Source organism: Chlamydomonas reinhardtii, chromosome 9 (genome assembly GCF_000002595.2).
Source record: "Chlamydomonas reinhardtii strain CC-503 cw92 mt+ chromosome 9, whole genome shotgun sequence".
Classification (NCBI taxonomy): domain Eukaryota; kingdom Viridiplantae; phylum Chlorophyta; class Chlorophyceae; order Chlamydomonadales; family Chlamydomonadaceae; genus Chlamydomonas; species Chlamydomonas reinhardtii.
Window position 1 is genome coordinate 5,146,248 of NC_057012.1, and position 27,268 is coordinate 5,173,515.

Sequence of the window (27,268 nt, forward strand, 5' to 3'; positions counted from 1 at the left end):
GCGGCCAAGTTCAAGGCCGGGCGATCGATCTTGGAACCCGGAATCATAGGCAAACATTACAGCTGAGTACAACGCACTTAACTGAGCGTACAACTACAATATCTAGACTCGTAAAACTTACCGCTGGGCCGTTTGCACTTGACGTGGATTAAAGTCTGAGCTTGTTGCGTTTGTCGCGGCGTAGAATCGCCTGAGCGCTATAACATGGGCGCTGGTGGCGCTTCTACCACGGTAGCGAATGGCGGGATCAAGTTGGTAGGGCACAAGAATTTTGTGCGCTATAATCCACAATCCGACCGGTTTGCTATTAAGAGGTTCCATAGCTTCGAGTTCTGGTGCGCGGATGCGACCAACACATACAAGCGGTGGGTCGTGCGCACTCGACAAGGATAATAGTGCGCGTCGCCAAGCTCTGATACAACATTTGTACATCTGCGCATCTGTACCTGGCCAACATCTGGCAATATCAAGCGGTTGGATGCGCATGTATGTGAACGTGGTTTCTGCTTGCATGTGTTGCAATGGCCTGAGGTGTTCTGCGGTTGGCTGTTCGGCCAGCAGGGGGAGCTCAGTTCGCGCGGGTCTGGGTACGTGTGCCTACCTGTAGGGCAAGCACACGGCATGGCAGGGGCGGGGTCGCCCGTAGAGTAGAGATCAGGATCAACCAGTCATGTAGCACGTTGCTACATGCGATGTGTTAGTAGGCTCGGCATATGTGTTGAGGGCTGGGCCTGTATGTAGCCTTGATGTACACATGTTAGTTACAGGACTTCGGTACGGTGTCGCCGGTACCGATCCCTAGCGGTGGCAGCCTGACGCGTGAAGAAGCCCAGCCCTCACCACTTGTCCTACCTAACCCACAGGTTCTCTTATGGCCTGGGCATGCCGCTGGTCGCCAAGTCCGACCAGTCCACCAACAACCAGCTCTTTGCCTCCTACGTGCTGCGCTCCAACGACCTGGTCTTCACCTTCACCGCGCCCTACAGCCGCAAGTGCGCCTCGGTCAGCGAGGGCGTTCCGCTGCGTCACTACAACATCGACCATGCGTATGAGTTCATCAACTCGCACGGGCTGGCGGTGCGGGCAGTAGGTGCGTAGGAGGATATGGCCGTGGTTGCCGGGAGCGATGCGAGCTTCCGATCACATCTAGACTGGCCCGCTGCACCCTGCCGTCGCCTTACTTCTTTTCCCCAGGCCTGCTGGTGGATGACGCCAAGACGGCGTACGAGGTGTCTGTGGCGCACGGGGCCAAGGGCGTGCTGCCGCCGGTGGAGTTGCGGGATGAGGCGAGCGGCACCAGCCAGGTCATCTCGGAGGTCATTGTTTACGGGGACGTCGTTTTCCGGTGCGTTCCAGTGCAAGATGGTGCGCCCGCATGTCGGGAACTGGGCTTGAGGGATGACGGATATTTGATGCGGGAGCGGGATGAGGGTGAGGCTGCACTGCACGGTTGGTGTCCAAGCCTTACCTCAGTGCTGAACCCAACTACCCGCCTTACCCCCGCACCCCCACGCAGCTACGTGTCGGGCTCCTTCGAGGGCCCTTTCATGGCCGGCTACACGCCAGTCACAGACTCGCCGGTCGCGTCGATTGGGTTACAGCGCGTGGACCACGCGGTGAGTCCAGCAGGGGGGAGGCAGGGGCAGGTGAAATGGTGAACGCCATGCTCCAAGAGGTATGGACCGCAGCGGCGGGTAACAGGTGCTAGGTAGGCTGTGCGCAAGTGGCTACCCCATGTCTTCGGTTCCTTACTGCAGGTGGGCAACACACACGACCTGATCAAGGCCGTGGAGTACATCACCGGGTTCTGTGGTGGGTGAGGGATATGAATTGATGACAAAAAGAAGACTTTAATTCAGTGTCATCATGGCGACACGTGCGCGCGTGGGTATGCGTGGAGGGTGGCGGTGGTTGCGTGGCACAGCGCCCTCGCCGTGGCGCCGCCATTGTCCCGGCCACTGGTCCTCAGCCCCCCTGATCACCTCGCTCCTCCAACCTGCCCTCTGTCCCTTCCACCAGGCTTCCACGAGTTCTCAGAGTTTGTTGCGGAGGACGTGGGCACTGTGGACAGCGGCCTGAACAGCATGGTGCGTGCGGCTGCTGGGTATGGGGCGTGGCCCTGTGAGTGTGTGCGTCGGCTCACGAAGGAATCTGCCCCAGCGCGGAAGCTGCTTAGTCAGCGGCTCCTAGGCTGCTGCCCACAATCGCATAAACGTGCAGGGTGCACCGGGGCTCGGGCCACGCCACAGTTGTACACATGCTACAATACGGGTGTGTCAACTCAATCCACCCAGGTGCTTGCCAACAACGAGGAGACCATATTGATGCCTGTGAACGAGCCCACCTTCGGCACGCCGCGCAAGAGCCAAATCCAGACCTACCTGGAGCAGAACGAGGGGCCGGGGCTGCAGCACCTGGCGCTGCTCAGCAACGACATCTTCACCACCCTGCGGTGAGTGGCCGGGTTCCGTATTTCCATGGCTTCAGCTGGCGCTGTGGGAACGCATTGGCTGTATCGGGCAGCCATGGTGTGGTTGAAGGTTGCGATAAAGTAACCGCGCGCTAACGACTACGCCTTACCCGCGCATGCAGGGAGATGCGCGCGCGCAGCGAGCTGGGTGGCTTCGAGTTCATGCCGCGGGCAAATGCGAAGTACTACAAAGACATGTACGCCCGCATCGGCGACTCGCTCACGCCGCAGCAGTACAGGTGGGTCGGCGGGCTAGGCCCGGCAAGATGGCCATCCATCCACCGTCCGCGTGCAGGGACCGTTGCGGTTTGCTGGCCTGAGTCGTGAAGGCTTGGACAGTCTGGTATGCCGTACACAATGCCTGTGTTTTCACTTCTGCCCCGCACCGCAGGGAGGTGGAGGAGCTGGGCATCCTGGTGGACAAGGACGACCAGGTGCGCACGTGCGCGTGTGGGCATATGGGCATGTGTGGGCTCTTGTGTTGGATTGTATGCGACGGCAGGCTCGGCTTGGGGAGGCCTTGCCCGGCGGCACACCAAGGACCTATCGCGGCTCACCAGGCAGTCTGGCCGCAGGCGGCTCACGCAGCGCATGTGCCGCCCTTCGCCGCTTGTCCGCAGGGCGTGCTGCTGCAGATCTTCACCAAGCCGCTGGGCGACCGGCCCACGGTGTTTATTGAGATCATCCAGCGTGTGGGCTGCATGCGGGAGGTGAAGGAGCCTGCTACGGGCGCTGTGGTGGGGACGGAGCAGGCGGCTGGCTGCGGCGGCTTCGGGAAAGGCAACTTCGGCGCCCTCTTCAAGTCCATTGAGGACTATGAGCGCACCCTAAATGTGTAGAGCACGTCAGAGCTAGGCTAGCAGCAGATAAGTAACGCAGGAGGTCACGAGATATGTGGTGGCGGTGCCAGGTGCACCGTACTCGAGTCAGGTAGATTACATGCTAGCAGAGCGAGGTAGCATGCGCGCTCAGTAGGCTCATGTCAGCCGCTGGATTGCAATGGAATGCAACGGTGCGGCGCTACTGCGTACGCTCTTCAGTTGGTGGGGTGTGTGCGCAATGTGCTTAGAGTGTGCACTGTGTGTGTAGCAAGTGAATGGGTCCCGCGCACTATGCTGAAGGTGCGTGGTGGTGGCGCCGCCGCATTGGCCTAGAGCCACGCAAGCTTGTGGTGACCAGGCTGTGCATAGCAGTTGCAGGTCCCAGGAGCACATGGTCGTAAAAACAAAAAGGCCCTGTGTGGGGGGGCTGGCAGTGTATGAAGGAGTGGCAATGCGCCCAGATGCTGCAGACAGGCAGTTGCTGCGCCTACTCAGCGCCGCCTAGGGGCTGACGCCTAGAGACGTCATTTTGACATCAGATGACGTTATGTGCGGAGCCCGCGGGCACTGCAGCACAGGGGGATGCTGGTGCCCCTAATCAGCGATGCATGAAAGGGGCGCGTCGGCGTGACAGACCAAAGCTGCGCGAGAGAACAAGAGACTCGCCGTTACACGACTGCTCTAGTCCGTCCATTTGAATTGTACATGTCACATGTGCCCACCCCAAGACCCAGTGCGCGGCGGCTTGAATGCTTTAATGTCATCTGAATACATCTGCCCAGAGAGGCCCAAGGCGCCAACGTGCCCTGGGCACTACCAGGCCCCTGCGCAAGCATGCCTGAGCATGCCCATGTGCAGCGGTTGGCACCCGAGCTGCGACTGGCGCTGCCAGGTAAATCGCTCTTGACTTCAATACGCGCAGGATCATGATATATAAAAGCCAATGCTCACAGAGCGAGTACGCTGGCTGAGGTTGGAAGTCGCGGGGTCACGCGGGGTCGCTAATTTGGGGGGCACAATTACGCTGATGACGAGCTGCCGCTTCTCCCGTACCTTTATTCGCCTACTTATGCATGCGTTCAGCGTGATGCCTGATGTGTAGACAGCTCCGGCACCCTTCGCCGACGTCAGAGCGGTGTCAGAGCGATCGAGTGCATCGAGTCTGGGGTGCGCATTCGCTGCTGCTTTCAGCATAAAATACTGTCATGCGAACTTGATATACACAACATCAGCGCTAGCGCCGTTCGCCGTGTCTCCAGAACCCAGAAGGCCTTGTGACTGGTCACGCTCGCGCGACACGACTTACCGCTCCATTTATAGCCCATACCAACTATGGGAGCGGGTGGTGCAGGCACCGGAGATCGGGAGGGGGGCATTAAGCTCGTGGGCTACAAGAATTTCGTGCGCCAGAACCCGCTTTCAGACAAATTCACCGTCCACAAGTTTCATCACATCGATTTCTGGTGCGGAGATGCAACAAACACATCGAAGCGGTAAGAGTTGCAAGGGGTGAGCGTTTTTCGGGCTGGTTCGGCTACGTGGATGGAACGTTCGCTGGGCCACGCGGACTTCTGGTGTGGAACTGCCGTTGCATACTCCTTGAGAGGAACAAACCAGCGCATGATGGCCCTCAAAATGCATGGCGGTGTTAACTTGTGTCTTGCGGGTTCGTGGGGACCGGGGCGCTGCGGGCGCGTGGCTGCGGTACCCAAACCTGGTCCTCAGGAACGACCGTGTACCTGGCACCTCCACCTTGATGATAGAGGCCTGCGAGTTCAATCTATGTGTTCATGTCATGCGGCGCAGGTTCTCCTACGGCCTGGGCATGCCGCTGGTCGCCAAGTCCGACCAGTCCACCAACAACCAGCTCTTTGCCTCCTACGTGCTGCGCTCCAACGACCTGGTCTTCACCTTCACCGCGCCCTACAGCCGCAAGTGCGCCTCGGTCAGCGAGGGCGTTCCGCTGCGTCACTACAACATCGACCATGCGTATGAGTTCATCAACTCGCACGGGCTGGCGGTGCGGGCAGTAGGTGCGCAGGAGGATATGGCCGTGGTTGCCGGGAGCGATGCGAGCTTCCGATCACGTCTTGACTGGCCAGCTGCACCCTGCCGTCGCCTTACTTCTTTTCCCCAGGCCTGCTGGTGGATGACGCCAAGACGGCGTACGAGGTGTCTGTGGCGCACGGGGCCAAGGGCGTGCTGCCGCCGGTGGAGCTGCGGGATGAGGCGAGCGGCACCAGCCAGGTCATCTCGGAGGTGCTGCTGTACGGCGAGGTCGTGCTGCGGTAAGGCGGGCTGTGGAGCGCGCATTGATTGAAGTGTATTGCACACTAAACCCAGTTACGCATGGCATGGATACAAACAGATTACTAAATGGGGAAACTGTAGATGGCTGCACACGCGGCAACGGTGTACACCGGGGCTCGGGCCTGCGATCATGCGTGCGGTTGTACGGTTGGTATCCGAGCCTGAAGTCAGTGCTGCACCCCGCCTTACCCCCGCACGCCCGCGCAGCTACGTGTCGGGCTCCTTCCAGGGCCCCTTCCTGGCCGGCTACACGCCCGTCACAGACTCGGCCGTGACCTCCTTCGGCCTGCAACGTCTGGACCACGCGGTGCGGCAGCCAGGGGGAAAGCAGGGCCTGGGGAATCTGGGAGGTCCGGAGGGGGTTTGGAGGATTGGTTACAAGGAGCTGGAATGCGATGTAAAAGGGGGGTGCTGCCTTGATGCGCGGGCGCGTCTACTGCTAGGCATCGTGAAGCTTCCTTCGCGCCTAGCTGTCCACAGCGGTGTGGGCTGTGGGTAATACACCGTAGATAACGCTTAGCGCTTCGTATTTGTGCTATATTGTGTGCAGGTGGGCAACACCCATGACCTGATCAAGGCCGTGGAGTACATCACCGGCTTCACAGGTGGGTACAGCACTCACCAAACACCATAATTAATTGGCCACCACATTGGCAATTTGCACTGCCTCCTTCGTTTTCTTTCACCAGGTTTCCACGAGTTCTCAGAGTTTGTTGCGGAGGACGTGGGCACTGTGGACAGCGGCCTGAACAGCATGGTGCGTGCGGCGGGGGTGAGACGCGGACTGGCCCTGATTGGTACTTACGGGCTCCTTGGGGATTTCGGGTTTACAAAGGAATCCACCCCAGCGTAGAGGCTGCTTATTTAGGGGACCCTAGGCTGCTGCCCACAATCGCAGGTATGCTAGGCCGCGCCATACCCTCGGGCCACGCCACAGTTGTACCCACGTTGCGGTAATGGTGTGTCGTTTCGATGCGTCCAGGTGCTGGCCTCCAACAACGAGGCAGTGCTGCTGCCTGTGAACGAGCCCACCTTTGGCACGCCGCGCAAGAGCCAAATCCAGACCTACCTGGAGCAGAACGAGGGGCCGGGGCTGCAGCACCTGGCGCTGCTCAGCAACGACATCTTCACCACCCTGCGGTGAGTGGCCGGGTTCCGTATTTCCATGGCTTCAGCTGGCGCTGTGGGAACGCATTGGCTGTATCGGGCAGCCATGGTGTGGTTGAAGGTTGCGATAAAGTAACCGCGCGCTAACGACTACGCCTTACCCGCGCATGCAGGGAGATGCGCGCGCGCAGCGAGCTGGGTGGCTTCGAGTTCATGCCACGGGCAAATGCCAAGTACTACAAAGACATGTACGCCCGCATCGGCGACTCGCTCACGCCGCAGCAGTACAGGTGGGTCGGCGGGCTAGGCCCGGCAAGATGGCCATCCATCCACCGTTCGCGTGTAGGGACTGTTGCGGTTTGCTGGCCTGAGTCGTGAAGGCTTGGACAGTCTGGTATGCCGTACACAATGCCTTTGGCCCCACTTCTGCCGCACTGCAGGGAGGTGGAGGAGCTGGGCATCCTGGTGGACAAGGACGACCAGGTGCGCACGTGCGCGTGTGGGCATATGGGCATGTGTGGGCTCTTGTGTTGGATTGTATGCGACGGCAGGCTCAGCTTGGGGAAGGTCACCCCTGTGGCTTATCCTTGACTATGGATAACGCGGCAAGTCAGCATGTTCGCCTCGGGCAATGCTCACGCAGCGCATGTGCCGCCCTTCGCCTCGTGTCCGCAGGGCGTGCTGCTGCAGATCTTCACCAAGCCGCTGGGCGACCGGCCCACGGTGTTTATTGAGATCATCCAGCGTGTGGGCTGCATGCGGGAGGTGAAAGAGCCTGCTACGGGCGCTGTGGTGGGGACGGAGCAGGCGGCTGGCTGCGGCGGCTTCGGGAAAGGCAACTTCGGTGCCCTCTTCAAGTCCATTGAGGACTATGAGCGCACCTTAAATGTTTAAGCTGATTGTAACTGAAGTCACGGGAATTAGAATGCAGATAGAAACAACCGGAAGGTGCAGAGAGCCAGCGGACTACCAGGACTTGCAAATGACAGTGATTCAAACAAATGCAATCACCCGGTAGTTGAAGTGTACCGCGTTCTTACTAGGCAAGGTGCGAAGAGGGCTGACGTGATGCGCTGGTGTTCTGGTGTCAGGGTATGAAGCTGTTGCGCACTGTTGCATGAGCAGTTGCAGGCTGGTGTGTGCAAGGGGTTAAGAGGTTGTGAGTGTTTGCAGTTACAGAGGGTGCGCGCAGGCGGTGAGGGCAAGAACTAACCGGTACGTAATGATAGATGCCAGCAGGATTTGGGGATGAGCAGGAGGGATTTGCGAGTTGCCCAGGCATCCTTATGGAGTCATGGTGTATGCGCGGCAAGATCGCTTGAGGCAGTGCATGTTCCACGTAGCTATCGCCTACCGGTATTGCATGTCACCAGGAGCAAACCACAGGTTGCTCATGCCTATATCGGGTAATCAGGGATCCCTTGCAAGGCAAGGAATACAGTTGTACCTCATGGCCTGACGACCCTCCGTATCTGGCTGCGGTGCGCGTTTGTGCTGGGCCCGCAACCCCGGTTGGGTTCCCAAATCCGGCGGGCTCTGATGAAGCGTTGCCGGCGGAGCGTCCCCTGGCCCTTAGGATGGACACTACCTACACTACCTACAAGCCCGCCCCGGTGTGGTCCAACGCTCCACTCGCCAACAAATTCTGCCAACCGCTCTGTACCGTGGGCAGGGCGATGGGCGGTTGGCGTGTGGGTGGGGCTGCCGACTGCTTACCCTGCGACCAGCGCTCTAGCGCGCGGAACAAGGGCTGCGGGCCTGGGCTACGGAATACCATGCCACCGGTGCATGCTGCTCTCGCCCGCTTGGCTAATTGCGCGCACGATTGGCGTTCGCAGTGCAGTTGATTGTGTCCTGGCCCACGCGCGGGACATCAGTTGGTCTTGCAGTTGATTCAAAAGTATGCTAATTGCGAGAACACAGCCTACGCACACCAGTTAACCAGGAACTTCTGCAAATAGACACAGCTCCGCAACTCAATCTCACAGACCCAACTTGCGCTGGAGCCCGGCCCGCTTAGCCCGGAGCTGTGATCATGGTGCCCTGTATGAGCTTCATGTCAAGATGGACATAATAGAGACACTGACAGGGCTCGGAGAGGCGGTGCGCTGCGGCCAACTGGAGCTTGGTTTGACGGACCCCCGACGCGGTTTATCGACTTCCTACATTGTAGTGCATTAGCGCAAGTACAAACGGTCAAGGATTTACCCTCAAGCGGGCCGCCTCGCGGGTGGGTTCGCGCTCGGTTTGAGGGCGGAGAACCGACGCTTCGCTCGCTAGTCAGGGTTCTGCGGCGTGGTAGCTGGAATGGATACTGGAGTTTTCAACCGTGTTATGCTAGAGGGCTACGGGCGCTGTGACCAACTTATATTGCGCCCAAATTGTTGCAGGGCTGGCCCTGCACGCGTGCACGCGTGAGCAGGCAGTATGCCTGCTGACCCTGATAGGGATATGGACGTAGATATGGATGGCGAGCAGTGGGGCGGTGGCGATGACATCAAGAAGGGCGCCTGGACGCCGGAGGAGGACGCCCTGCTGACGAAACTCATCGCCACCTATGGCACAAAGAATTGGAGTGTGGTGGCGGCTGGCATCAAGGGGCGGTCTGGGAAAAGCTGCCGACTCCGGTGAGTCAAGTCGTCGCGGCCCGTCCCTTTTGTGAGCTCGATTCATCCGCGCATTCCTTGCGGGATCGTGCATTGCAGATGGCATAATCAGCTCAACCCGGATGTTAAGAAGGAGCCGTTCTCGGAGTGGGAGGACGCTGTCATCATTTTGGTGAGCCGGCTCGTGGTTAGCCAAGGCTCTCGCGGTTACTCAGCCCGGAGCGAGTGGTCATGCTGGATGCGGGAGACAGCGGAGCGTCTGTCTGCGAGCGAGGGATCGGCATGCCGTGGCAGCAACTGTGCGTTTGCCGTCCGCTGGCGGTTAGTGCGTGCCAACAGGCACGGCACCTTGTCAACCGCTAAAACCGCCAACCAAGGCCAAACCAACTGCACATCACCGCAGGCACACGAGGTACACGGCAACAAGTGGGCGGCGATTGCGAAGCTGCTGAGCGGGCGAACGGACAACAGCGTTAAGAAGTGAGTGACGCTGTCGAGGGGCCGGACCGAGGCGGGCTAACTGCCACGGGTGGGGGGGTGCTGAAGGGCCGACTCGGGTACGACTAAACAGCACAGACACGGTTTAATTGCCGCGCATGTTCAGCGTGGGGGAACGGAAGCAGCGATGGAAATACATGCCGTTGACAGCCTGGCTTGCTACAGCCCAGGTCGATACTCGCCTCGTGAGTCGTCCCAGGTTGCGCATCTGTCACTCCAACCGCCATTCTTGGCACACGTGTCCCTTTCTGCTGTCTGCGCATGCAGCCACTGGAACGCCACGCTGAAGCGCAAGGTAAGGCTGGACTGCAGGGGGGAGGGAGGCGTGGTGCTGGGGCGGGGCCAACTCAGGAGGGAGGCCTGCGGTTCCAAGATGCAGTTGCGGCCACCACTCACCACTCGCCGGCCTCCTGCCAGCTCCTCCTCGACTCCGCCTACTGCCCTCCCATCCCTTCCCCGCAACCGCGCACTACCCCTCCTGCTCGCTCAGCCGTAACCCGCGCCCACACCTGCACCCGATGTTCCAGTTGCTCGCCCGCATAGTCGCCAACCGCAACCCTCCGCATCATCCATCCCCTCCCCCCCTGACCCAAACCCCTCTCCCTCCGTCTGTCCCCAAAGGTGAACACCAACACGCTGCGCAATCGCTTTCTGAAGGAGCGGGTGGTGCTGCAGTGGCTGCTGGACCACCCAGAGCTGGACACCAGCCGGACCAAGGACGCGGTGAGGCCGGGAGGGGGCTGGGAGGCGAGGCCGGGAGGGAGCCTGAGGGCCCAGAGAGCAGGGGGACTCAGGAGGGGGGCACGGCTTTGGGGGAAAGGCCAGTGAGAAGAGCGGAATGAGGAGGGTCTTAAAGTAGCCGGGCTCGAGCTTGAGCGCAATGGAGCGCAGCGTGAAATGGAGATGTGAAAGCGGGTGCGTGACAGCCTAACCAGATGGAATGGACAGCCTATGGGCTACAGCTGCGGTCCCGCCAAGCGCAATAAAGTGACGCTCGCGCTACCCTTTGGCCGTGACCGGCTACCGATCCCCGCGTGATACACAGCAGCAGACCAAGGCGGAGATTTCCATCAACGGCAACTGGGCCGGCAAGGTGAGTTGGCTGGACTGAGCAATGTCGGGTGGATGGGTGGCTGATTGGGAAGGGGGCGCTGCCGCGGATCGATTTTGAAGGCTGCCACACACTTTGCCGCTTGCAAAGCCGGCCTCCCTAAAACACTGGGCTGCGTGCCCCCTTCTTGCCTGTCCTGCACACATAGGCCACGCGGCGCGCGCAGGCCACAATCACCGCCGGCGGCAGCGGTCGCGGCAGGTCGCGACGGAACCGCTCGCGCTCCGCTGAGTCGGGCTCGGCCACCGATGACGGCGACGACGACGCGTATGTGGATGACGGCGACGGCGACGACGGCGGCCCCGGCGGCGGCAGCGGCCCCGGCGGCGAGCAGCACGGCGCCAGCATCAGCACGGGCGTCAGAGGTGTGAGCGTCGGTGCGGGTGCTGGCGATCGTGACCGCGGGGACCGCGGCGACCGTGGGGATCGTGGTAACGGTGGTGGCGGCGCGGGAACAGGCCCGATCGACCCGACGGCGGCGCTTCAGCAGCTCAACAGCAACCTTGCGCTGAACGTCAACGCACTGGGAGGCGGCGGCGGCGGGCCACTGGGACCCCTGGGGCCCGTCGACTTGGGCCTTGGCCCGGGAGGCTTTGGGCTGGGCCCGGGAGGCCCACTTGGTATGGGCGGCAGCCTGGGGCCGGCAGGCGGGCTTGGGCTCGGGCCAGGAGGCCTGGGAGGGCTAGGGCTGGGGGCTGGGCCCGGCGCTGGACCAGGCAGGCCGCTGGGCCGTACCAACAGCGCAGCAGCGGCGCTGGCGGCGGCGGCGGCGGCCGCTGGCGTGCTGCCGCCGCCGCTGGGAGCCAGCGGCGGCAGCCGACAGCTGCTGGACCTGCTGCCTGGCGGCGGCGCCGGCGGGCCGGTCGGCGGCGGGCCTCTTGGCGGTGGCGGCGCCGGCGGTCGCGGCGGCGGTGGTCGTGACCTGGACTACGGCAACGACCACCGCGGCCGCAATGACAGCTACGACGGCAGTGGCCACATGGACCTCGGGCCCGGCGGCGGCGGCGGCGGCGGCCCCTTCGGAGGCCCACGCAACGGCGGCATGACGCAGCCGCAGCCGCCGGGCCGCGCGGGCGGCCCCGGCGGCATGGGCCCCGGTGGCGGCGGTGGCGGCCCTTCCCGGCTGCCGCCTGGCCCGGACGTGGGCGGCGGTTCGGGCCTGGGTATGCCGGGCGGTGTGTCGGACATTGAGCTGTTCAGGTCACTGCCTGAGGCCACACGGCTGTGCCTCATTGAGCTGGCGCGACTGGCAGGGCCGGCCACGCTGAGCATCATTGAGCGGGAGCGGCAGGAGCTGGCGGCTGGCGTCCTGGCCGGCGGGCTGGGCGGCATGGGCGGCGGCGGGGGCGGCCATGGGTCCTGGCAGCAGCAAGGCATCGTGGGGCGAGGCGGTGTGGCGGCGATGGATGACTTCGGTGGCGGCCGGTCGCGAGAGCAGTCGTTGAGCGATGGGCTGGACATGGCCGGCCCGCGGGGCGGCATGGGCGGCGGGCCTATGGGAGGCATGGGGCCAGGCATGCACCACGGCGGCGGCGGCGGCGGCCACCGCGGCAGCGGCGGCGTCACAGGGCCGCATGGCGGTAGCGGCAACGCTAACGGCTATAACGGCAACGGCGGCGGGTACGGCTCCAACGGCAGCATGCACATGGCTGGCGGTGGCAGCGGCGGTCCCAAGGGAGGACCGTACAATGACCCTTACGGCGACATGGGCCGCGGCGGACGGGGCGGCGGCAGCGGCGGTGATGGCTATGGCGGCGGGGCTGGCGGCGGGGGCATGCGAGGCATGGGTGGCGGCGGCGGCGGCCCGGTCAGCCGGCGAAACAGCGGCAGCGGGTATGGAGGCATGGGTTTTAACGGGAGCGGCAATGATCCCATGATAATGGGTGGGCCGCTTGGCGGCGGCGGCGCCGACGCGGCGGCCGTGCTACGACAGCTGGCGCAGCGCGGCGGCGGCGGGCCCGGGGGCGGCATGGTCGGGCCAATGGGTGGCGGCGGAGGCGGCATGGGCAGCGTGCCCGGCGGTGGCCTTGACGGCTACGGCGGCGGCGGCGGTGGCCGTGGAATGTTAGTCGGCGGTGGTGGCGGCGGCGGCTTGGGCCCTGGCGGGCTTGGGTCGCTGGGCGGCGGTGGTGGCCTGGGCGGCGTGCCCGTGTCCTCAGCGGAGCTGCGTATGCTGCAGGTGGGTGTTGTGGGCGGCTGGAGGGCAAGGGAGAGCACATGTGCAGCATGGGGCGCGTGGAACGCGCGCGGCGGCGACTGGACGTCCACTTGCATCGGCTTGCGGCTCCTTCCCTTGCCTAAGGCCCTTACGGGCCCTCGCTAGCTGCTGGAACGTATTCATGCTTGCTTGCTTCTTGCCTGCACGCGCATTGCCCACAACTGCACTTCACCTTCATACGTGTGTGACTCGTGTGTGCGTCACCTGACGTCTCACTCCCACGCGACAGGGCTTCATGGGCGGCGGCGGGCGCAGCGGCCTGGCGGGTGTGCTGCAGAAGCAGTTGGCGGCAGCAGACCCAGGGCTGTACCGGGGACTGAGCGAGGAACTGGCCCACCTGCTCACCAGCGTGGACCCCGGCAGCTACTAGCAGCTGCTAAGGAGCTACGGAGCAGCAGCTTGCCTGGCCAGGCGTACAGCCGAGCCGGCTGGCTGGGTGGTTGGCAATCAGCCTGCGTGGTCGGTGACCTACTGGCTAGGCGGTCAGGAGTGGCTGGGTGCGGCAGCGGTCATGGCCGCGCGGCGGTTCGCAGCAATATATGCGGATGCCGTACGGAGAGGGGACATTGGATAATGTCCTGAGAACATGTGCTGGTAATGTATGAAGTATCTGCCAGGATGGGACTCACACCGGTGCCAGTGACCCGCCACGCATTTGGCAGTTTGGCTGTGCTGATGTGGGTGTCAAAAGTAAAGGAATGAACTCCATCCGTCATTCAAAAACACGCAAGCCAGCATTTGTGGTTGGCATGTTCTGTCTACAACGCAATAGTTGTGTTGCATGTCCAGCAATGAGGCATGCGCAACAAGTTCCCAAGTGATTGCCTAGTGCTTGTTGCGTCCTGCGCATGCAAGAGCGGATGCTGATCCTACAACGCTGTCTGTCCTCATTCTCTTAAACCGCCACTAGTGGCGATGCATGCACACAGTTGGGTGCCCCTTTAGTGACCGGGGCGTGGCGCTGGTACTTGCCGTCGAAGGCGTGTAAGTGCCAAATGGTCTATTGCATGAAGCGGGCGCGGGGGAGCGCCACAGCTGGAGGTGGCGGCATCCGTGACAGGTCGTTGGTCACATGAGGGAGAGCCCGGGCTGGGACCGGAGCACCTTAGCAGGTGTGAGCAGCTCTGGTGGGGATCGAGAGGCATGCTGCCACGGATAGCGCACACGCGCGCTCAGGAATGGTAGCAATAGCGGTTCGGCGCGTTTGTCTCGCCTGGAGTGCTGCCGGGGCAAGGACCGAGTCCAGAAGCAGCCCAACTTGCCGTCAAGGCGTTGGGGTTACTGCAGGGACTGTTGGCGTGCATGCTCGCATTTGGTGAAGGGGTTGTGGGTCTGGTCATCTGGTATGCAGATGGACGTGAGGCCGCTTGGGGGGAGTTGAAGGGCCCGATTGCAGTTATGCAAATGCATCGCTTGTACCGGCAATGGAGCGTTCATGCGGATATTGCCGTACATGAAATAAGAGGCCGCCTGTGCTCGCATGCAACGCGAGCACGTGACACTCCGAACCTGAGCACTGACGTAGTGTGCTGCCGGCAGCAGGCGCGGGGGAAAGGGTCGGGGGAGGTTGCGCATACATGCGTATGGTGTGAGCGCACCGGCTTGCTACAGCTACAGGCTTACGGCTGGGAGCTGCTGGCTGATGCAACGGGGTGCATATATTTAGAGCACAGGTTGGCACTTCGCTGCGCGGAACGCAGTGCCAGCCCCCCCTATAAATTCTTGGTTGCATAACTGCGGTGCACACAAAGTTGGGTAGCCAAAGACGCAGGAGGCGCATGAGACTGGCCGAGAGCGGGGCGTGGGCGTCAAGGGCCTTGAGGAGTGGCTCAACAAAGCATTCATAACGCGTCTTGCTGGGTTAGGTGGATTGCAACTGTTGTGCACGTGTGGGGGGGTATTCGCGTGTGGTCACGGTCGGCACCAGGACGCCCGTGTACGCCCGTGTCGTAACACACGAAGGACGAGGCTTCCAGTGATAGGCAGATGGGGGCATTCAGGAGAGGGTCTGCTATATGGCTGCCAGGAGACAAACTACTTGGTTATGGGTTGTGAAACACGTGGGTGTGAAAGCAGAAAAGACACGATCTGGGCACTGCGCACTGCTGGATGCGTGAGTGCTGAGGCAGGCAATACCCAAGCGGCAGCTGTGCTGAAATGAAGCATTCTTCCGACGTGGGCTCAGTGCACGGAACAGCTGGCGTGAAAAGCGTGTAGGGGGTAGAAAGCGGCTCACTGCTGCTTCCAGGGTGGTCTGGCATTCCTGACACAGGCCACGCGCGTACCACTCCGGGTTTCATGGCCACGGTCCTTGAGTCCACTCCATATGCAGTACGCCCGAAGCTTACACTGTAAAATTAATACATGGAAGTATTATAGACGCATCCGGCAAGTGCACAAGGCGTGAGAAGTGGCGCAGTGCACCATGCAGAGGGCACGGTGAGGGCAGAGGGCACCTAGGCCCACGTGGCAGCTGGCTTCACCACTCCGCTCGCTCCTTGTACAACAAATTATTCATTCTATGTACTGTCGAAGACCACAGGAATGATTAGAGGGTAATTAGTACGCGGGGAGAACTGGGATTTACAACGTGCTCAAGTCGACGGTCCCCAGTAAAGGGACAAAAATTCATGTATTTCTTCGCCTACCGACAATTTGTTTGGTACATGTTTCTCCTGAGCGCCCAAAGCCAGAAATCCGGCTCCTGCTAATACGCTAGCTGTTCCACAACTGCAATCCTAGCCATAACGAAACGTCTGCGAATTACGCGTGACCGTCAAATGGCTGAACAAAGGTGGACCGCAGCGCTGGACGGCCTTCCTGGCTTGTCAACGGCGGAGAAAGGCAAGGCGCGCGTTTTGCTTCTGCGGAAATCTCAGGAGGAGGCCTCGCTGCTTGTTTCGGGCTTACCAGACGTGGCCGCCGAGGCAATTAAGGAGATCCTTCGCCAGGAAGGTCAGTGGGTACTCGCACGAGAGCATGCGCGACCCCGGTTGTGTGCGATTGGCTCTTGACCGCTTGTTCGCTCGAGTGGCGTTCTATTTGGTACTTCGGGGATTACAGGCCGCAAAATGCGGAAGGGGCAACCGAGGGCCCGGGAGGTTGGGGCGAGGCCCTGGACGCGGGGGGGGGGTGCGGGGAGGTGGAAGGAAAGTATCGAGAGGGGATAAGGGCTGCGGACCAGGGCAGTTCAAGAGGCTGGCTCCGCCTAGGCTCAAAGGTGTCGATGACTGTCTGCATCCGCTGGGGCTTCGCGGCGCTCGGGCTCTGGCCCTTGTTGGCGGGGCGTGTTTCGTTCCCCCCTGGCGATGCTGACTACCTGCACTGCCTTGTGATCGCTCTCACGTTGTGCAGGCGCGGCGGCTGGCCTGGGCACAACAAGAGCTGGTGAGTGGGGCTTTTCGCATAGAGTCGACGACACGCCGCAGTTCTGAAGGTGGCCGCTGGACAGCGGTGGTGCACAGTGAGGTTCGTTGGGGGCAGATGCCAGCTTTGTAGGTGCTGCACGCTGTCCCTCCCCGTCCACTAGGCTGCATCGGGCACGTGCGGCGTCGGTCCAACCTGCGCATGCCTTTCGTTCACGTCTGCACTTTGTTTGCATCTGCGTTTCGTTCGCTTTCGGGTGATGCAGGCGCGGCGGCTGGCCTGGGCGTGGGGAGCGCGGCTGGAGCTGGTGGGTTGGTTGTGCTAGCCCAGACTTGACCTGAGCTAAGACTCTGGCTCTAGTGCCCCACGGTTTAGTACGCAAGTGTTTGAGCTATCACGAAGAGCGCAGCACAGTACAAGCACATGGGTAGTGTGTGGGAGGCCATGGGCGGGGTCTTGTGTGTGGCGGAGCCACCATCCAGGCTGTCTGTCCTTTCCACGAAACCCTCCTTTCCATGCTGTGACTCTCTAAGGCACTCTCGCGTATCAAAGAAACCAAGCAAATTTGCATGCCGTGTTCCCACAACACACATGCGAAGCTTTCATATGTGTATACCCCTGCACCTATGTGTACACCCCTGCAGAGACGAAGCTGTACAACAACGTCACCGTATTCGTGCCGGGTTACGCAACACCCTACGCAAAGCTGGACTACAAGTACCTCACCAAGAATGACTTCGTCAAGCAGATGGAGCGCGAGCGCTACTTCCGCGTGGTGACGGTGGCCGAGCAACCGTCCCAGCCCCTGGCGCTGGAGGAGTGCACCGCCAACTCTGTGGACATTAGCGAAGTGCAGCTGCAGGACGATGTGAAGCTGGCCGTGGTGGTTGGCGCGGAGCATGCGCTCCACAAGGTTCAGCAGCAGGTTAGTTGATTGGTTCACTTTGCGCTGCACCCGCTTTCAACGGTCCATTCATTGAGTTTGGACCGCTTTGTATTGTGCCAGCATGCCTGACAGCAGCACACTGGTGCCCCGTCCGACCTGACTGCTTCAGGTGAAGACGATAAAGGGCTGGAAGGAGGGCCGAATCAACAAAGACGAGTACAAGGCTGCGGAATGGGCCACAATGCACATCGCCGGCGATATGGGTGAGGGCTCTGCATCTCAGCATACGGGGTCGGCATTCTGCTCCTTAACTGGTGTAGTTAAGCGAGGTTTACACCGTGCACTTGTTGGGGTTTATCACAGCATCCCCCGGGCTGCTGCTGGGAGCAAGGCGCCCAGGGCTCAAACTGATGTGGTCACATGTCCATGCTGGGCTCATGGCTTCACTTGTACTCGCTCGCTTTCAAGCATGCATGCGGCTTATTTTTGCAGCACATCAGTTAGGCAACTAAGCGCACGTGAGGGAGTTGAACCATCACGACTGTGCCCTTGCATGGCGTATCGCACTCCCGGGTTCACCCAGTTGGCTGGCCAAACACCGGGCATCAAGAGTGGAGCGCCAGTGGGTTCACCTGCCTAGTTGCTTGGCTGACTGGATGGAAGCGTGACATCAACATGCCGGATTTGCAATGCCGACATGTTCCACTTCTTGCGCAATGCCGCCAGCAGGTGCCAGCCGGTGGTGCTTTAAAGAGATCAGTGGCCTCGTTGACGCTGACAAGCTGAAGATCGAGATCGACGGCATGGCCTTCTCCCTGGAGCGGGTGGTGCTGGTGGAGCGCAAGCCACGCATCAAGCTGATGTACGTGCAGGAGCTGGCGGACAAGATATGGAAGCTCATGTAAGCCCGTGGGAGGCTCGGCTTGTGTGTGCACGCCTTGGCCAAAGGGCCAGGGCTTTACAGGAGCGACGCAAGGGCTACACGGCCCTCGTGATCGTTGCGAAAAACCTATAAAGTATGGTTGCTTGCGTAGGAAGTGTGTGCTTTTAAGGCATGTATAAGCGCATACGCACACACACAGCAGCAGCAGCAGCAGCCACGCGACTACAGGCATTATTGCTGCGCATTGCTTCCAGAGGTGGTGGCAGCGTTCGGTCAACAATGGCCTCAAGCCACCAGCCCACCACGCACTGTGCCGCCGGCGCGCACCCATCTGACCACCTGACCACTGAGCACTCGCGCCACCTGGACCACCATGTATGTGTCCACACGATCCGCGCAGGAAGCTCGTGGCGGCCGGCGCGCCCAACACTGACATGCTGCGGGACCGCTTCAGGCCGGAGATCAAGCCCCTGGAGGTCTTCCTCATGGCGGACGGTTGGGTGGACGACCCTGGCGAGGCGGCGGCGTGCGCAGTCCGCATGGAGGAGGCGGGCATTGCGCCGTTGCTGCCCACTGGCGACGGCGGCTACGATGCACGCGGCAGCTGCGGCCGCTGGCCAGTCGACGACGGCATACGGCGGTGCGGACAGGTGCGGTGTGCATGCCATTGCGCTCGAATGGGCCCGTCATCCATGGGCTTTTGCTGCGCGTTGATGAGCTGCTGGGGGTAGGTTGTACCGCAGCGTGTGCGTGCGTGCGTGCCAAGCCCATGCGCCCGGACCGCCGTTGGCAAACAATTGCTGAACACTTCCTGAAACACATCGGCACGCCTCGCCCACCCCGGACACAGAACTTTCTCGCCAACAACAAGCCGGGACGCCGGCAGCCAAAGAGGTCCGGCAGCAGCGCGGCAGCGGATGCCAGCGGGAGCAGCGGGGCCGGCGGGGCGGCGGGGCCCAACAGCGCGGTGGGCATCGGCCGCCACGCCAGCAGCAGCCAGCAGGCGGCCTGCAGCCCGGCGCAACCGGCGCACCACCTGCGCACGCACGACCCCTTCAGTGCCACCAGTGGCGCCTGGCTGCAGCGCCGCGTCGCGCCAGTCTGCCGCCCCCTGCACCCGCCGCCCCTGCACCCGCCGTGCCACCACCACTACAGCATGCCCAGCGTGCGCCGGCTGTAGCTGCAGCGCGCAGGCTGTAGCAAGCTGTACTCTCAGCGCCCCAGGCTGTAGCTGCGATAACAGCAGATACGCGAGGCGTATGGGGCTGCGCCTGGCAAGCGGGGACTGGGCAGCAGCTTGCGAGGTATAGCGCCGAAGGGGGATGCTCGCCGGGGCCCGGGGCGGGCTGAGAGCTGGGCGGGTTCGGGGCGGCAGCAGCTAGGCGAGGGGTCTGGTTCCGCGGGTACTGCGGCGCACTATTCTTGCCCGTGTTGTAGTTGGCGGCACTCGTGCGGCTATGCGTTTGGCGCCTGACCGAGAGCGTAGCCTGTGCGTGCCGGTGCATACCGACTAAATGAGAGTGTTGCGTTTGCGTGTATGCGTTTTTGTCTAACCGCAGCCATGAACTGCCCAACCCTTTCCAAGAATGTTTTAATGCCAAGGCGTTGTTATGCGCCAACTTTTATGCTTGCTTGAGGCCGGGTGCATTCTTGAAACAAGCTGTTTGAGAGCTTCAACAATTGCGCACCGAAAGCAGGTCTAAGACCAGCGTGCAGTAGAATCGCGAGTGGGTGATGGGCTGATGCCGGATGATGCTCAAGGCTTGCACAGTGGGGTAGGTGAAGATTTTTGCTAATAAATCGAACACAACCCGCTTGCTGCATGTTGTCAGATGGAAATTCAATTTATGGATGTTCTTGGATCAATTCCTTTCCTCTTTCTTTTGCGGCTGGGGTGTGCCGGGGTTTGGGGTTTCCGAGCATGGGCGTTAGGCATACCTGGGTTGGTGCCGTGTGTACCGTACGTGTGGAAACAGCCCCGCCATACCGTGCGTAATGCTTTCCAACTCACGTCTAATTGATGTGTTATCTCAAACTGGGTGCGGCTATCTACGACCCACCTGAGTCAGTAGTCCTGGTGTAGAGAGCGTGTGTGCATGGTGTGTGATGGGACAGGGTTTGGGCAGGTTGGCGAGGTCCCGTAGGGTGCAGCTGACGCCCATATCCCAAGCAGACGGCAAACAGGTTGCAGCGGCAGAGCAGAAGTGCATGGCTGGTCGAACGCCGGAGTTACTGTGTGCATGGTGACAGGATGGACAAGCAAGGCGGCGTGGAGGTCGTTGGTGGCAGGCGCTTTTACTTTGGCAGGGCAACGACACACAGGGAACATGCGCGGTTATGGGTAACCCCCAACTTTGAGGCGCTGTGACAAGCCACCATGCAACATGAAAATTTCGCGCGATGACGGGCGGCCCTAGGGTCGGTTGGGTAGGGTAGGGTCCTGGCGGTACACGCAGAGTGTATGACGACACGCTGGGTGTTTTGACCACTGGCCCTGTGACCACGGTGCTGTACGGCGGGAGACGTACGGCGCTCAATTTCGGTGTGTCAATCATCCTCAGCAAGAGTCTCTGTGCACTGCAAGGCGGTCTTCTGCGAACCCTGAATCCAAGCTTACGTTCGTTGGCATACGGCAGGAGGGCATGGACTTGACGGCCCGCCCCCCGTCCGTGTCCAACAGCACGCTTTGGGCATGCGGGAAGTCGTCCACGCCCACAGCCCAGTCACTTGCAATCGTAAACTTCTTGGCGGCAAGTTGGGCATCACAACGGGCTGTAATCTCGGCCTGACTAGCACGGAGCACGGTGTGCCGAATCCTCAATCCTGCGCATTCGGTACACCGTATCAACCCCGCCACCATCCGCTCGCTCTGCTATGGCATGGCGCCACCGCCCACAGTCTCCACGGGTGTAGACATCATCACAGCGCTGCCGCGCGCGCCTCATCCTCACTCTGGCGGGGGGCTGCGCCCTGCACACCCGCCAAGACACCCGCACCGCACGCTGCTGCATGCACTGCATAATGCACTTGCCTCAACGCCCCCACGCTGCAGCAGGTAACCTGCCAGGGCCGTGAATGTATTCCGAGCCGACCTATGGTTGCATCATTCTTGTTCACTCCCCCCCGGTCCGGTGTCTGCTCTACTGTGTCTATACCATGCCGCATGCGCTCCCTTGCCCCTTGCACGCTCAGATTTCTTGCACTGCAGCAATGACATGCACCAGCCTACTTGCCATGCAACCAACTGCATCGTGCTGGAGTACTTGGGGCCTGGCAAGGTCCCCAAGCTCCTGCGTAATTCGAGCTCCCCACTCGGTGACTGGCTCCTCAATCGAACAGCCTCTCCCCGCGCGCAAAGAAGTTGAAGACCAACATGGCCTGGAAGCAGATGGCGGCGCTCACGGCGTGCGCCACGTACCTGCACAGATGTGTGTCAGGTAACAAGAAGGGGAAGGGGTCAGCATCTTGCATGCAGAGTATGCAACGTGTACGGTATGTTGGGTGAGGTGGTGTGTTGGGTGCGGATGAGGCGGGTTCCCATTCGGCTCGCCGTGAAAGGCACATGCTGGGATGCTCCGGCATCCACCCATCGCAATGTGTCGTAGTTTCCGGCTGGAGTTCCGCCTCGGCCCAGGATTGGAATGGATGCCTATCCACCCTCCCACACGCCCAGTCATCCCACACGCACGCTCGTAGCCTGATCGTGCGCACAACGCACGGCCTCGCCGGCTCACCAGCCCATGACGTTGTCGGCTCCTCCCCAGGCGTCCAGGATGTATCCGGTCACCGCCACTCCGATGACGCCCGATACCGTGCCTGGGTGAGCGAGCAAGCGAGCGAGAGGGAGTCAGGAACATTGAGCGAACGATCGAATCAGTTCAGGCCAGAGCGAATGAGTACAAGCGAGCGAGCAACCGAATGAGCCAGACGAAATACATTATAGCGGGAGTGTGTCAGCGCGAGGTGGAGTGCGACTGAGCGAGACGAGGTCGCGGCGGCAGGCCAAGCACATCAAGACAGGGTTGATGCCGCGGGGGCAATGGCAGTGACGAAGCGGTCTGGAGATGTACTGGCACCCCTGTGCCTCCGGCTTCATCTCCTGGCACCCCAGCCTTCCTGACGCATCCCACCCGCCCACGCAGTCAGCACCCACACGGCGTGTCCGTTTCCGCCTGCTCCTGCCTCTGCTGCCCCCATAGCGCTTACCCAGCCCCCAACACACTACCAGCCCCAAGCGCAGAGCCCCTCCGCCGCCTGCTCCTGCTCACCCGCGGTGTTGGAGATGCCCATCACCATGCCGGCGTACTTGGGCGCGATGTCCATGTGGTTCACACTGAACCCGCCGCGGCTGAAGCCCAGGCAGCCCTGCGGGTGGTGGTGGTGGTGGCGAGGCACGGGGTTGGGTTGGGGTTAGGTAACGCCGGAAAAGGGGTTGAGGAACTTCAAATGCATGAGTTGGGTGGTGGATGCAGTCGATCGGAGCAATCAGGCACGGGCGCATGCATGCGCCAAGGACGGGGCCGGGTGTATACGGGGGCCGCCCACTGGGCCACGCGGTGTGGCGCAGGACTGCAGTAGCGCACCCGCGCGCCTGTACAGTGCTTGCGAGCCCATGCCCCCACGTCATGCATCACCCTACACCCGTGACAGCGGCGGCGGCGCGCACCAGCGTGAGGGTGGTGACCGCCACTCCGTAGGTGACGCCCTGCGCCCCCGGCATCAGCATCAGCGCGATGGCGCTGCTCACGAAGCCTGAGGCATGAGGTGTGACGTGGCGGGTCAGGGCGGGTGAGTCAGATGGGGCTGGTTAGGAGCCAGGAACCATGTCGACGGGAGGGAGTATGATGGGGAAAGGGAATGCGGCTCCGCATGCGCACCACGCGTGGCGCAGGTGCCACATACCCGGGCGGCTGGGACCCTGACCTTGCGTGCTGTGCTGCCTTGCTGCCTTGCATTCCCCAAACACCTACTCACCCACCCACACGAAACTTCAGTAGCCCAGGTGATACCGGTCACTGCTGCGGGCCCCAGCCCCCCGCCCCCTCAGCTGCTGGGCCCCCTCCACCCTCCACCCTCCACCCCTCACCCAGCGTGTTGACTATCTTGCGCGCGGTGCCGGTGCTGTTGCGGCGCTTGAGGATGAGCCAGTCTCCCGCCCAGCCGCCCACGTTGCTCATGAGGAACATGACCAGGTACGGCACCGTCTTGGCGCCGCCCAGGCTGTTCAGCTCCACCTGTACCGCGTTACGAAGAGTTAAGGACAGGCAGGGTCGGGGATAGACGGACAGCACATGTTTTGTAGTGCTTTGATGATAGTGCGGGAAAGGTCAGGACGTCAAGAGGTCACAAGGGCAGGAGCATCGTGCGCCGGTACCGGCATCTGCAAGACCGACACCGCTGTGCCCCCCCCAGCCTCCCGCCCCATCCGCGCACCTTTAGCACGTGGTTGAAGTATGTGGGCAGCCAATTCATGATGACGTAGAAGGCGTAGTGAAAGGAGAAGTTGTTAACCACGATGGCCCACACCGCGGCGCTGCTCATCATGCGCTTGTAGGGCGTGGGGCCGGGCCGGCCCTTGGCGTTGCCGTGGCTGTGACCGTGGCCTGGTGCAAAGGGTAGGGGGTTACATTGATGAGATTAGAAGTGAAGTTGTGGCCAGGCACAGTGGGGCACCAAATCCTCCTCAATTCCATTGCCATACCACGCCACATTGCCCCTGTCCTCCACGCCAGCCTCGTCCTTTCCCCGCCTCCTGCCCGGCCCCTCCCTTTCCCCTCCCTGCCCTCTCCGCTCCCCTCAGGCTTGGACTTGAACTCTCCCACCGAACGAACTAATTCCCGCGTACCCGGCTTGTCCATGGTGGACAGCGGAATGACGGTCTCGCGGTGTGGGATGTCGCGCCCCACCGCCAGCCACAGACACATCCACGCCAGCCCCAGCCCGCCCACGATCTTGAGCAAGCTGGCCGACCCCAGGCGCGCGGAGAAGTACGGCAGCACCAGCATGGCACTGGCGCTGCCCAGGTACATGCCTGCGGAAGGGGGTCATGAAAGAGGGGGGTTCGCCAAGATGGTACAGAGAAGTGTAGCGAAGTAGACAGAAGGTGGGCGGGGTGGGTTGTAACAACCAGGCGCGAAGTGCGCTGGGCTGCACTTCGGGGAGTAGGGCGGAGCGGGCGAGAGGGGCGGGGCAGGGTACCCAGTGGTGCGCTATGCTGTACCGCTTCGGGATTTGGGGCCACAGGGTCGCAGGGTGGTTCGGGGAACGTTGCCGATGGTCATGAAAGCGCTACGATGCGAGGATGAGCTGTCGTGGCCCGTCTGCGGATCGTGCCGGTGGCCGTCTACCTCTCCTATCTGTTCCCCCTTCCCCTCCCCCTTCCCATCCCGCTCCCGCTGCTGACTGCCTGGCGCATAGGTCTGACCGGCTGGCTGATGGCTGTCCGGCAGCCGGTGGCGCAGGGGCCGGCCTGTCCGGTGTCCACTACTCACCCGAGGTTGTCAGCGACACGGCGCGCGCGCGCTCGTGCGGCGGGATCCACTGCGACAGCACTGTGTGCACGGCCGGGATGAGGAAGCCCTGCGCCACACCCACCTACATACCACAAGACGGAGGGGTGGAAGGAAAACAGTTAGCCAACGAGCACTTGACGTGGCATGGCAAGACACGCATACACCGGGGGCAGGCACCTTTGCCGATCGCCGCTGCATCGCTGCCCCGCCTGCCGTTTGCTGCAGCTCGGGGGCGCGGCATCAAGCCCGAAACACTGGCGCAGCTTCATGCCACCACGTCCAACCCCAGTTCCGCACCACTACCACCACCACCACTACCGCCCCGTTCTTGGCATCACGCCCCGACTCGCCCCGCCATGCCATTTGCCCACCCACCGCCACGCGCGCCGCCACAATGGCGTATGTGTGCCGGGCGTTGGTGGGCGTGAGGATGGAGGCGGCGGACCAGGAGGCGAAGCACAGCAGCAGCATGATGCGGCCGCCGTACTGCTGGGCCGCCCAGCCGCCGGGGATCTGTTTGAATTGCAAAGTGGAAAGAGACATGCGAGGCGGTTAAGCCAAACCCTACGGGATAGCCCATCTGCGTATTACTATGTGTGCCGCAGGCAGACTTGGATGGACAAGTGGTGGGTGAAGAGAAGGCGCGGTGGGAGGGATTGCAGGAGTCAGCGGGAGGCCTCTCGAAAAAAAAACCAGGCAGTCGGCCCCCTTCCCTGAATGCTGCCTCGCTAGCAGCCCTACGACGCTCCACCTCCGCCGCACCTCTGCCTCGCCAACCGCTCCCTTTCCTCAGTCTTTCCAGCCCTTCATGCGCTGCTGCGACCGCCTTGCTCCAGTCCCGCATATGTCCCGGCCGCTGGCAGAGCAGTCCAGCACACACGCGGTGTTCACCCAATACACGTTATACACCCCGTCCCAGTCCCGCCCTCCCTCCCCCTTCCTCCCTCCCCCTTCCTCCCTCCCAGTCCCTTCCCCTTGCTCGCGGTCCTTCCTAGTCCTTCCCTCCCAGTCCTTCTTCTCCCAGTCCTACCTAGTACCTCGCTCCCTTAACCTCCCTTCCCTCCCAGCTCCCTTCCGAACCTGCGACAGCGCATATCCCCAGTAGAAGGCGCTGAGTACTGCGCCCTTGACGGACTCGTCCACGCCCGCCTCCTTGGCAAGGTCCGTGAAGGCGATGGAGAAGCCCACGCGCTCCACGTAGGCGGTGAAGGTGGCCAGGAACGTGGCCAGCACAATCACATACCTGTGGCGTTGCGCATTTAAGGGACATGCCAGGGTGGCCGCCACAATGGTAAGAAGTAAGGAAGGGGGGAGAGGGGCTGTGGGTCGTGGGCGGTAAGTGGGTTGGGGGAGCAGCGGTGAGAAGGAGCGTGAGGAAAGGGCGGCGCTGGAGGGCGGCAGCGCCGGACAAGGCGGTGTGTTTCACGAGGCCGCCGCGTGCTCACACGCCTCGGAGGCTGTGTGCAACCCCTGGCGCTCTCCTGCACGCCTCCTATGCTCGCACCAACGCGACTGCACAGCATGCCCCTCGTACCTAGGCTCGATGCGATACCGAGACCGCGTCGCCACCGTCATGGCGCTAGGTTGCTAGGGATTGCCGGCTAGAGCCCGCAGCAAGCCGGACAAGACGTCGGCTCTGCAGGCGCATCAAGCGGGGGTGTTGCGGGCGTGCAGGCGGGGTTGACAGCAAGTAAGGACAATGGTTTGTGGGCGGAGCGCCTGCAGGAGTCTTGTGGGCGTGCCGGCTGCGGGGCAGCGTGTGCAGCACAAGTGCCCCGGAGGCTGTGCGGCGCGCCTGCCCCGCCCCGCAGTGTCAAGCTACACTAGGTGGCATGCAAACACGGTACTCAGCCCGACATAATTAGGGGTGCCCTGGCCACACGGTGGCCGGCCGCCCGGAAGCCCCTTCTGGCGCAGCGCCAGGGCTTTTCGTATGGGAACCATGGCTGATAACGGGCTGCAGGCTTCGACTCCCAGATCGGATTCGGCCGAGGCCGCCTGCCTGGCGTGGTGTGGCTGTCCATACCGAAGACAGGACACGCCGTGTCTGGGGCAAGCCGCCCAACCCTCCAACCGACAGATGCAAACTAGGCTATACATTGCATCATTTCGTTATCGTGGGGGCGAGCTTGAGGACTGCAGCGCGGTCGGTTGCTCCCGAGTCAATTGCCGCTGGCTCCCGCGAGGCCCGCACTCTTCGGCGAGTTGGCATACATAGCAACTTACAATGTCGCTCCTCCGTTGCAACGCGTCCAGGCTGCTCGCCAACACTACAGCCTCTGCCCTCCCGACGCAATATCCTTTCCTTCGTCTATAGTTATTAGTAGTGGCAATGTAAATGAGATCTTTGAATCAACTAGATCAAGTCATTTGTGCTTCTACTTATGTCTGAATGATCAGTTTCAACCTTTCTTCTTCTCCTTGCATACGGATTAGCCCGAATAGTGAACTATTGTATACATAAGTTCCACACTATAGCT

General features: G+C 61.7%; 5 protein-coding genes across 6 annotated transcripts; 4 read left to right on the top strand and 1 right to left on the bottom strand.

Annotated features, from left to right (window-relative positions):
* Positions 1-98: 98 nt before the first annotated feature.
* On the top strand, positions 99-4,460 carry CHLRE_09g398993v5 (uncharacterized protein). The gene is made up of 10 exons (XM_001694670.2): positions 99-365; positions 864-1,090; positions 1,195-1,345; positions 1,517-1,616; positions 1,758-1,812; positions 2,020-2,087; positions 2,295-2,452; positions 2,593-2,709; positions 2,862-2,904; positions 3,091-4,460. Exons 1-10 carry the CDS (start codon positions 205-207, stop codon positions 3,307-3,309), a joined length of 1,299 nt encoding a protein of 432 aa, XP_001694722.2. The 5' UTR covers positions 99-204; the 3' UTR covers positions 3,310-4,460.
* Positions 4,461-4,508: 48 nt separating this feature from the next.
* Positions 4,509-8,170, top strand: CHLRE_09g399030v5 (uncharacterized protein). Its single transcript, XM_001694671.2, has 10 exons — positions 4,509-4,784; positions 5,098-5,324; positions 5,429-5,579; positions 5,809-5,908; positions 6,152-6,206; positions 6,291-6,358; positions 6,584-6,741; positions 6,882-6,998; positions 7,149-7,191; positions 7,384-8,170. Exons 1-10 carry the CDS (start codon positions 4,624-4,626, stop codon positions 7,600-7,602), a joined length of 1,299 nt encoding a protein of 432 aa, XP_001694723.1. The 5' UTR covers positions 4,509-4,623; the 3' UTR covers positions 7,603-8,170.
* Positions 8,171-8,635: 465 nt separating this feature from the next.
* CHLRE_09g399067v5 (uncharacterized protein) lies at positions 8,636-15,508 on the top strand. 2 transcript variants are annotated; one of them, XM_001694672.2, is made up of 9 exons: positions 8,636-8,938; positions 9,099-9,335; positions 9,414-9,486; positions 9,718-9,794; positions 10,080-10,107; positions 10,434-10,535; positions 10,858-10,905; positions 11,072-13,102; positions 13,371-15,508. In XM_001694672.2, the coding sequence occupies exons 2-9, from the start codon at positions 9,136-9,138 to the stop codon at positions 13,509-13,511; spliced, it is 2,700 nt and encodes an 899-aa protein (XP_001694724.2). In that variant the 5' UTR covers positions 8,636-8,938; positions 9,099-9,135; the 3' UTR covers positions 13,512-15,508. The 2 variants fall into 2 exon arrangements, with proteins under 2 accessions (XP_001694724.2, XP_042921343.1); XM_043065918.1 differs by having other exon boundaries at positions 10,861-10,905.
* A 147-nt stretch (positions 15,509-15,655) lies between these two features.
* Positions 15,656-20,839, top strand: CHLRE_09g399104v5 (uncharacterized protein). Its single transcript, XM_043065921.1, has 8 exons — positions 15,656-16,096; positions 16,496-16,528; positions 16,773-16,814; positions 17,152-17,432; positions 17,563-17,656; positions 18,123-18,294; positions 18,677-18,926; positions 19,127-20,839. Exons 1-8 carry the CDS (start codon positions 15,922-15,924, stop codon positions 19,454-19,456), a joined length of 1,377 nt encoding a protein of 458 aa, XP_042921344.1. The 5' UTR covers positions 15,656-15,921; the 3' UTR covers positions 19,457-20,839.
* A 36-nt stretch (positions 20,840-20,875) lies between these two features.
* CHLRE_09g399141v5 (uncharacterized protein) lies at positions 20,876-27,225 on the bottom strand. The gene is made up of 12 exons (XM_043065922.1): positions 27,015-27,225; positions 26,323-26,424; positions 25,869-26,031; positions 25,164-25,301; positions 24,768-24,870; positions 24,122-24,307; positions 23,710-23,879; positions 23,363-23,510; positions 22,943-23,028; positions 22,545-22,641; positions 22,011-22,092; positions 20,876-21,694 (listed from the first exon to the last, which is right to left on the bottom strand). The coding sequence occupies exons 2-12, from the start codon at positions 26,361-26,363 to the stop codon at positions 21,604-21,606; spliced, it is 1,305 nt and encodes a 434-aa protein (XP_042921345.1). The 5' UTR covers positions 26,364-26,424; positions 27,015-27,225; the 3' UTR covers positions 20,876-21,603.
* Positions 27,226-27,268: the final 43 nt, after the last annotated feature.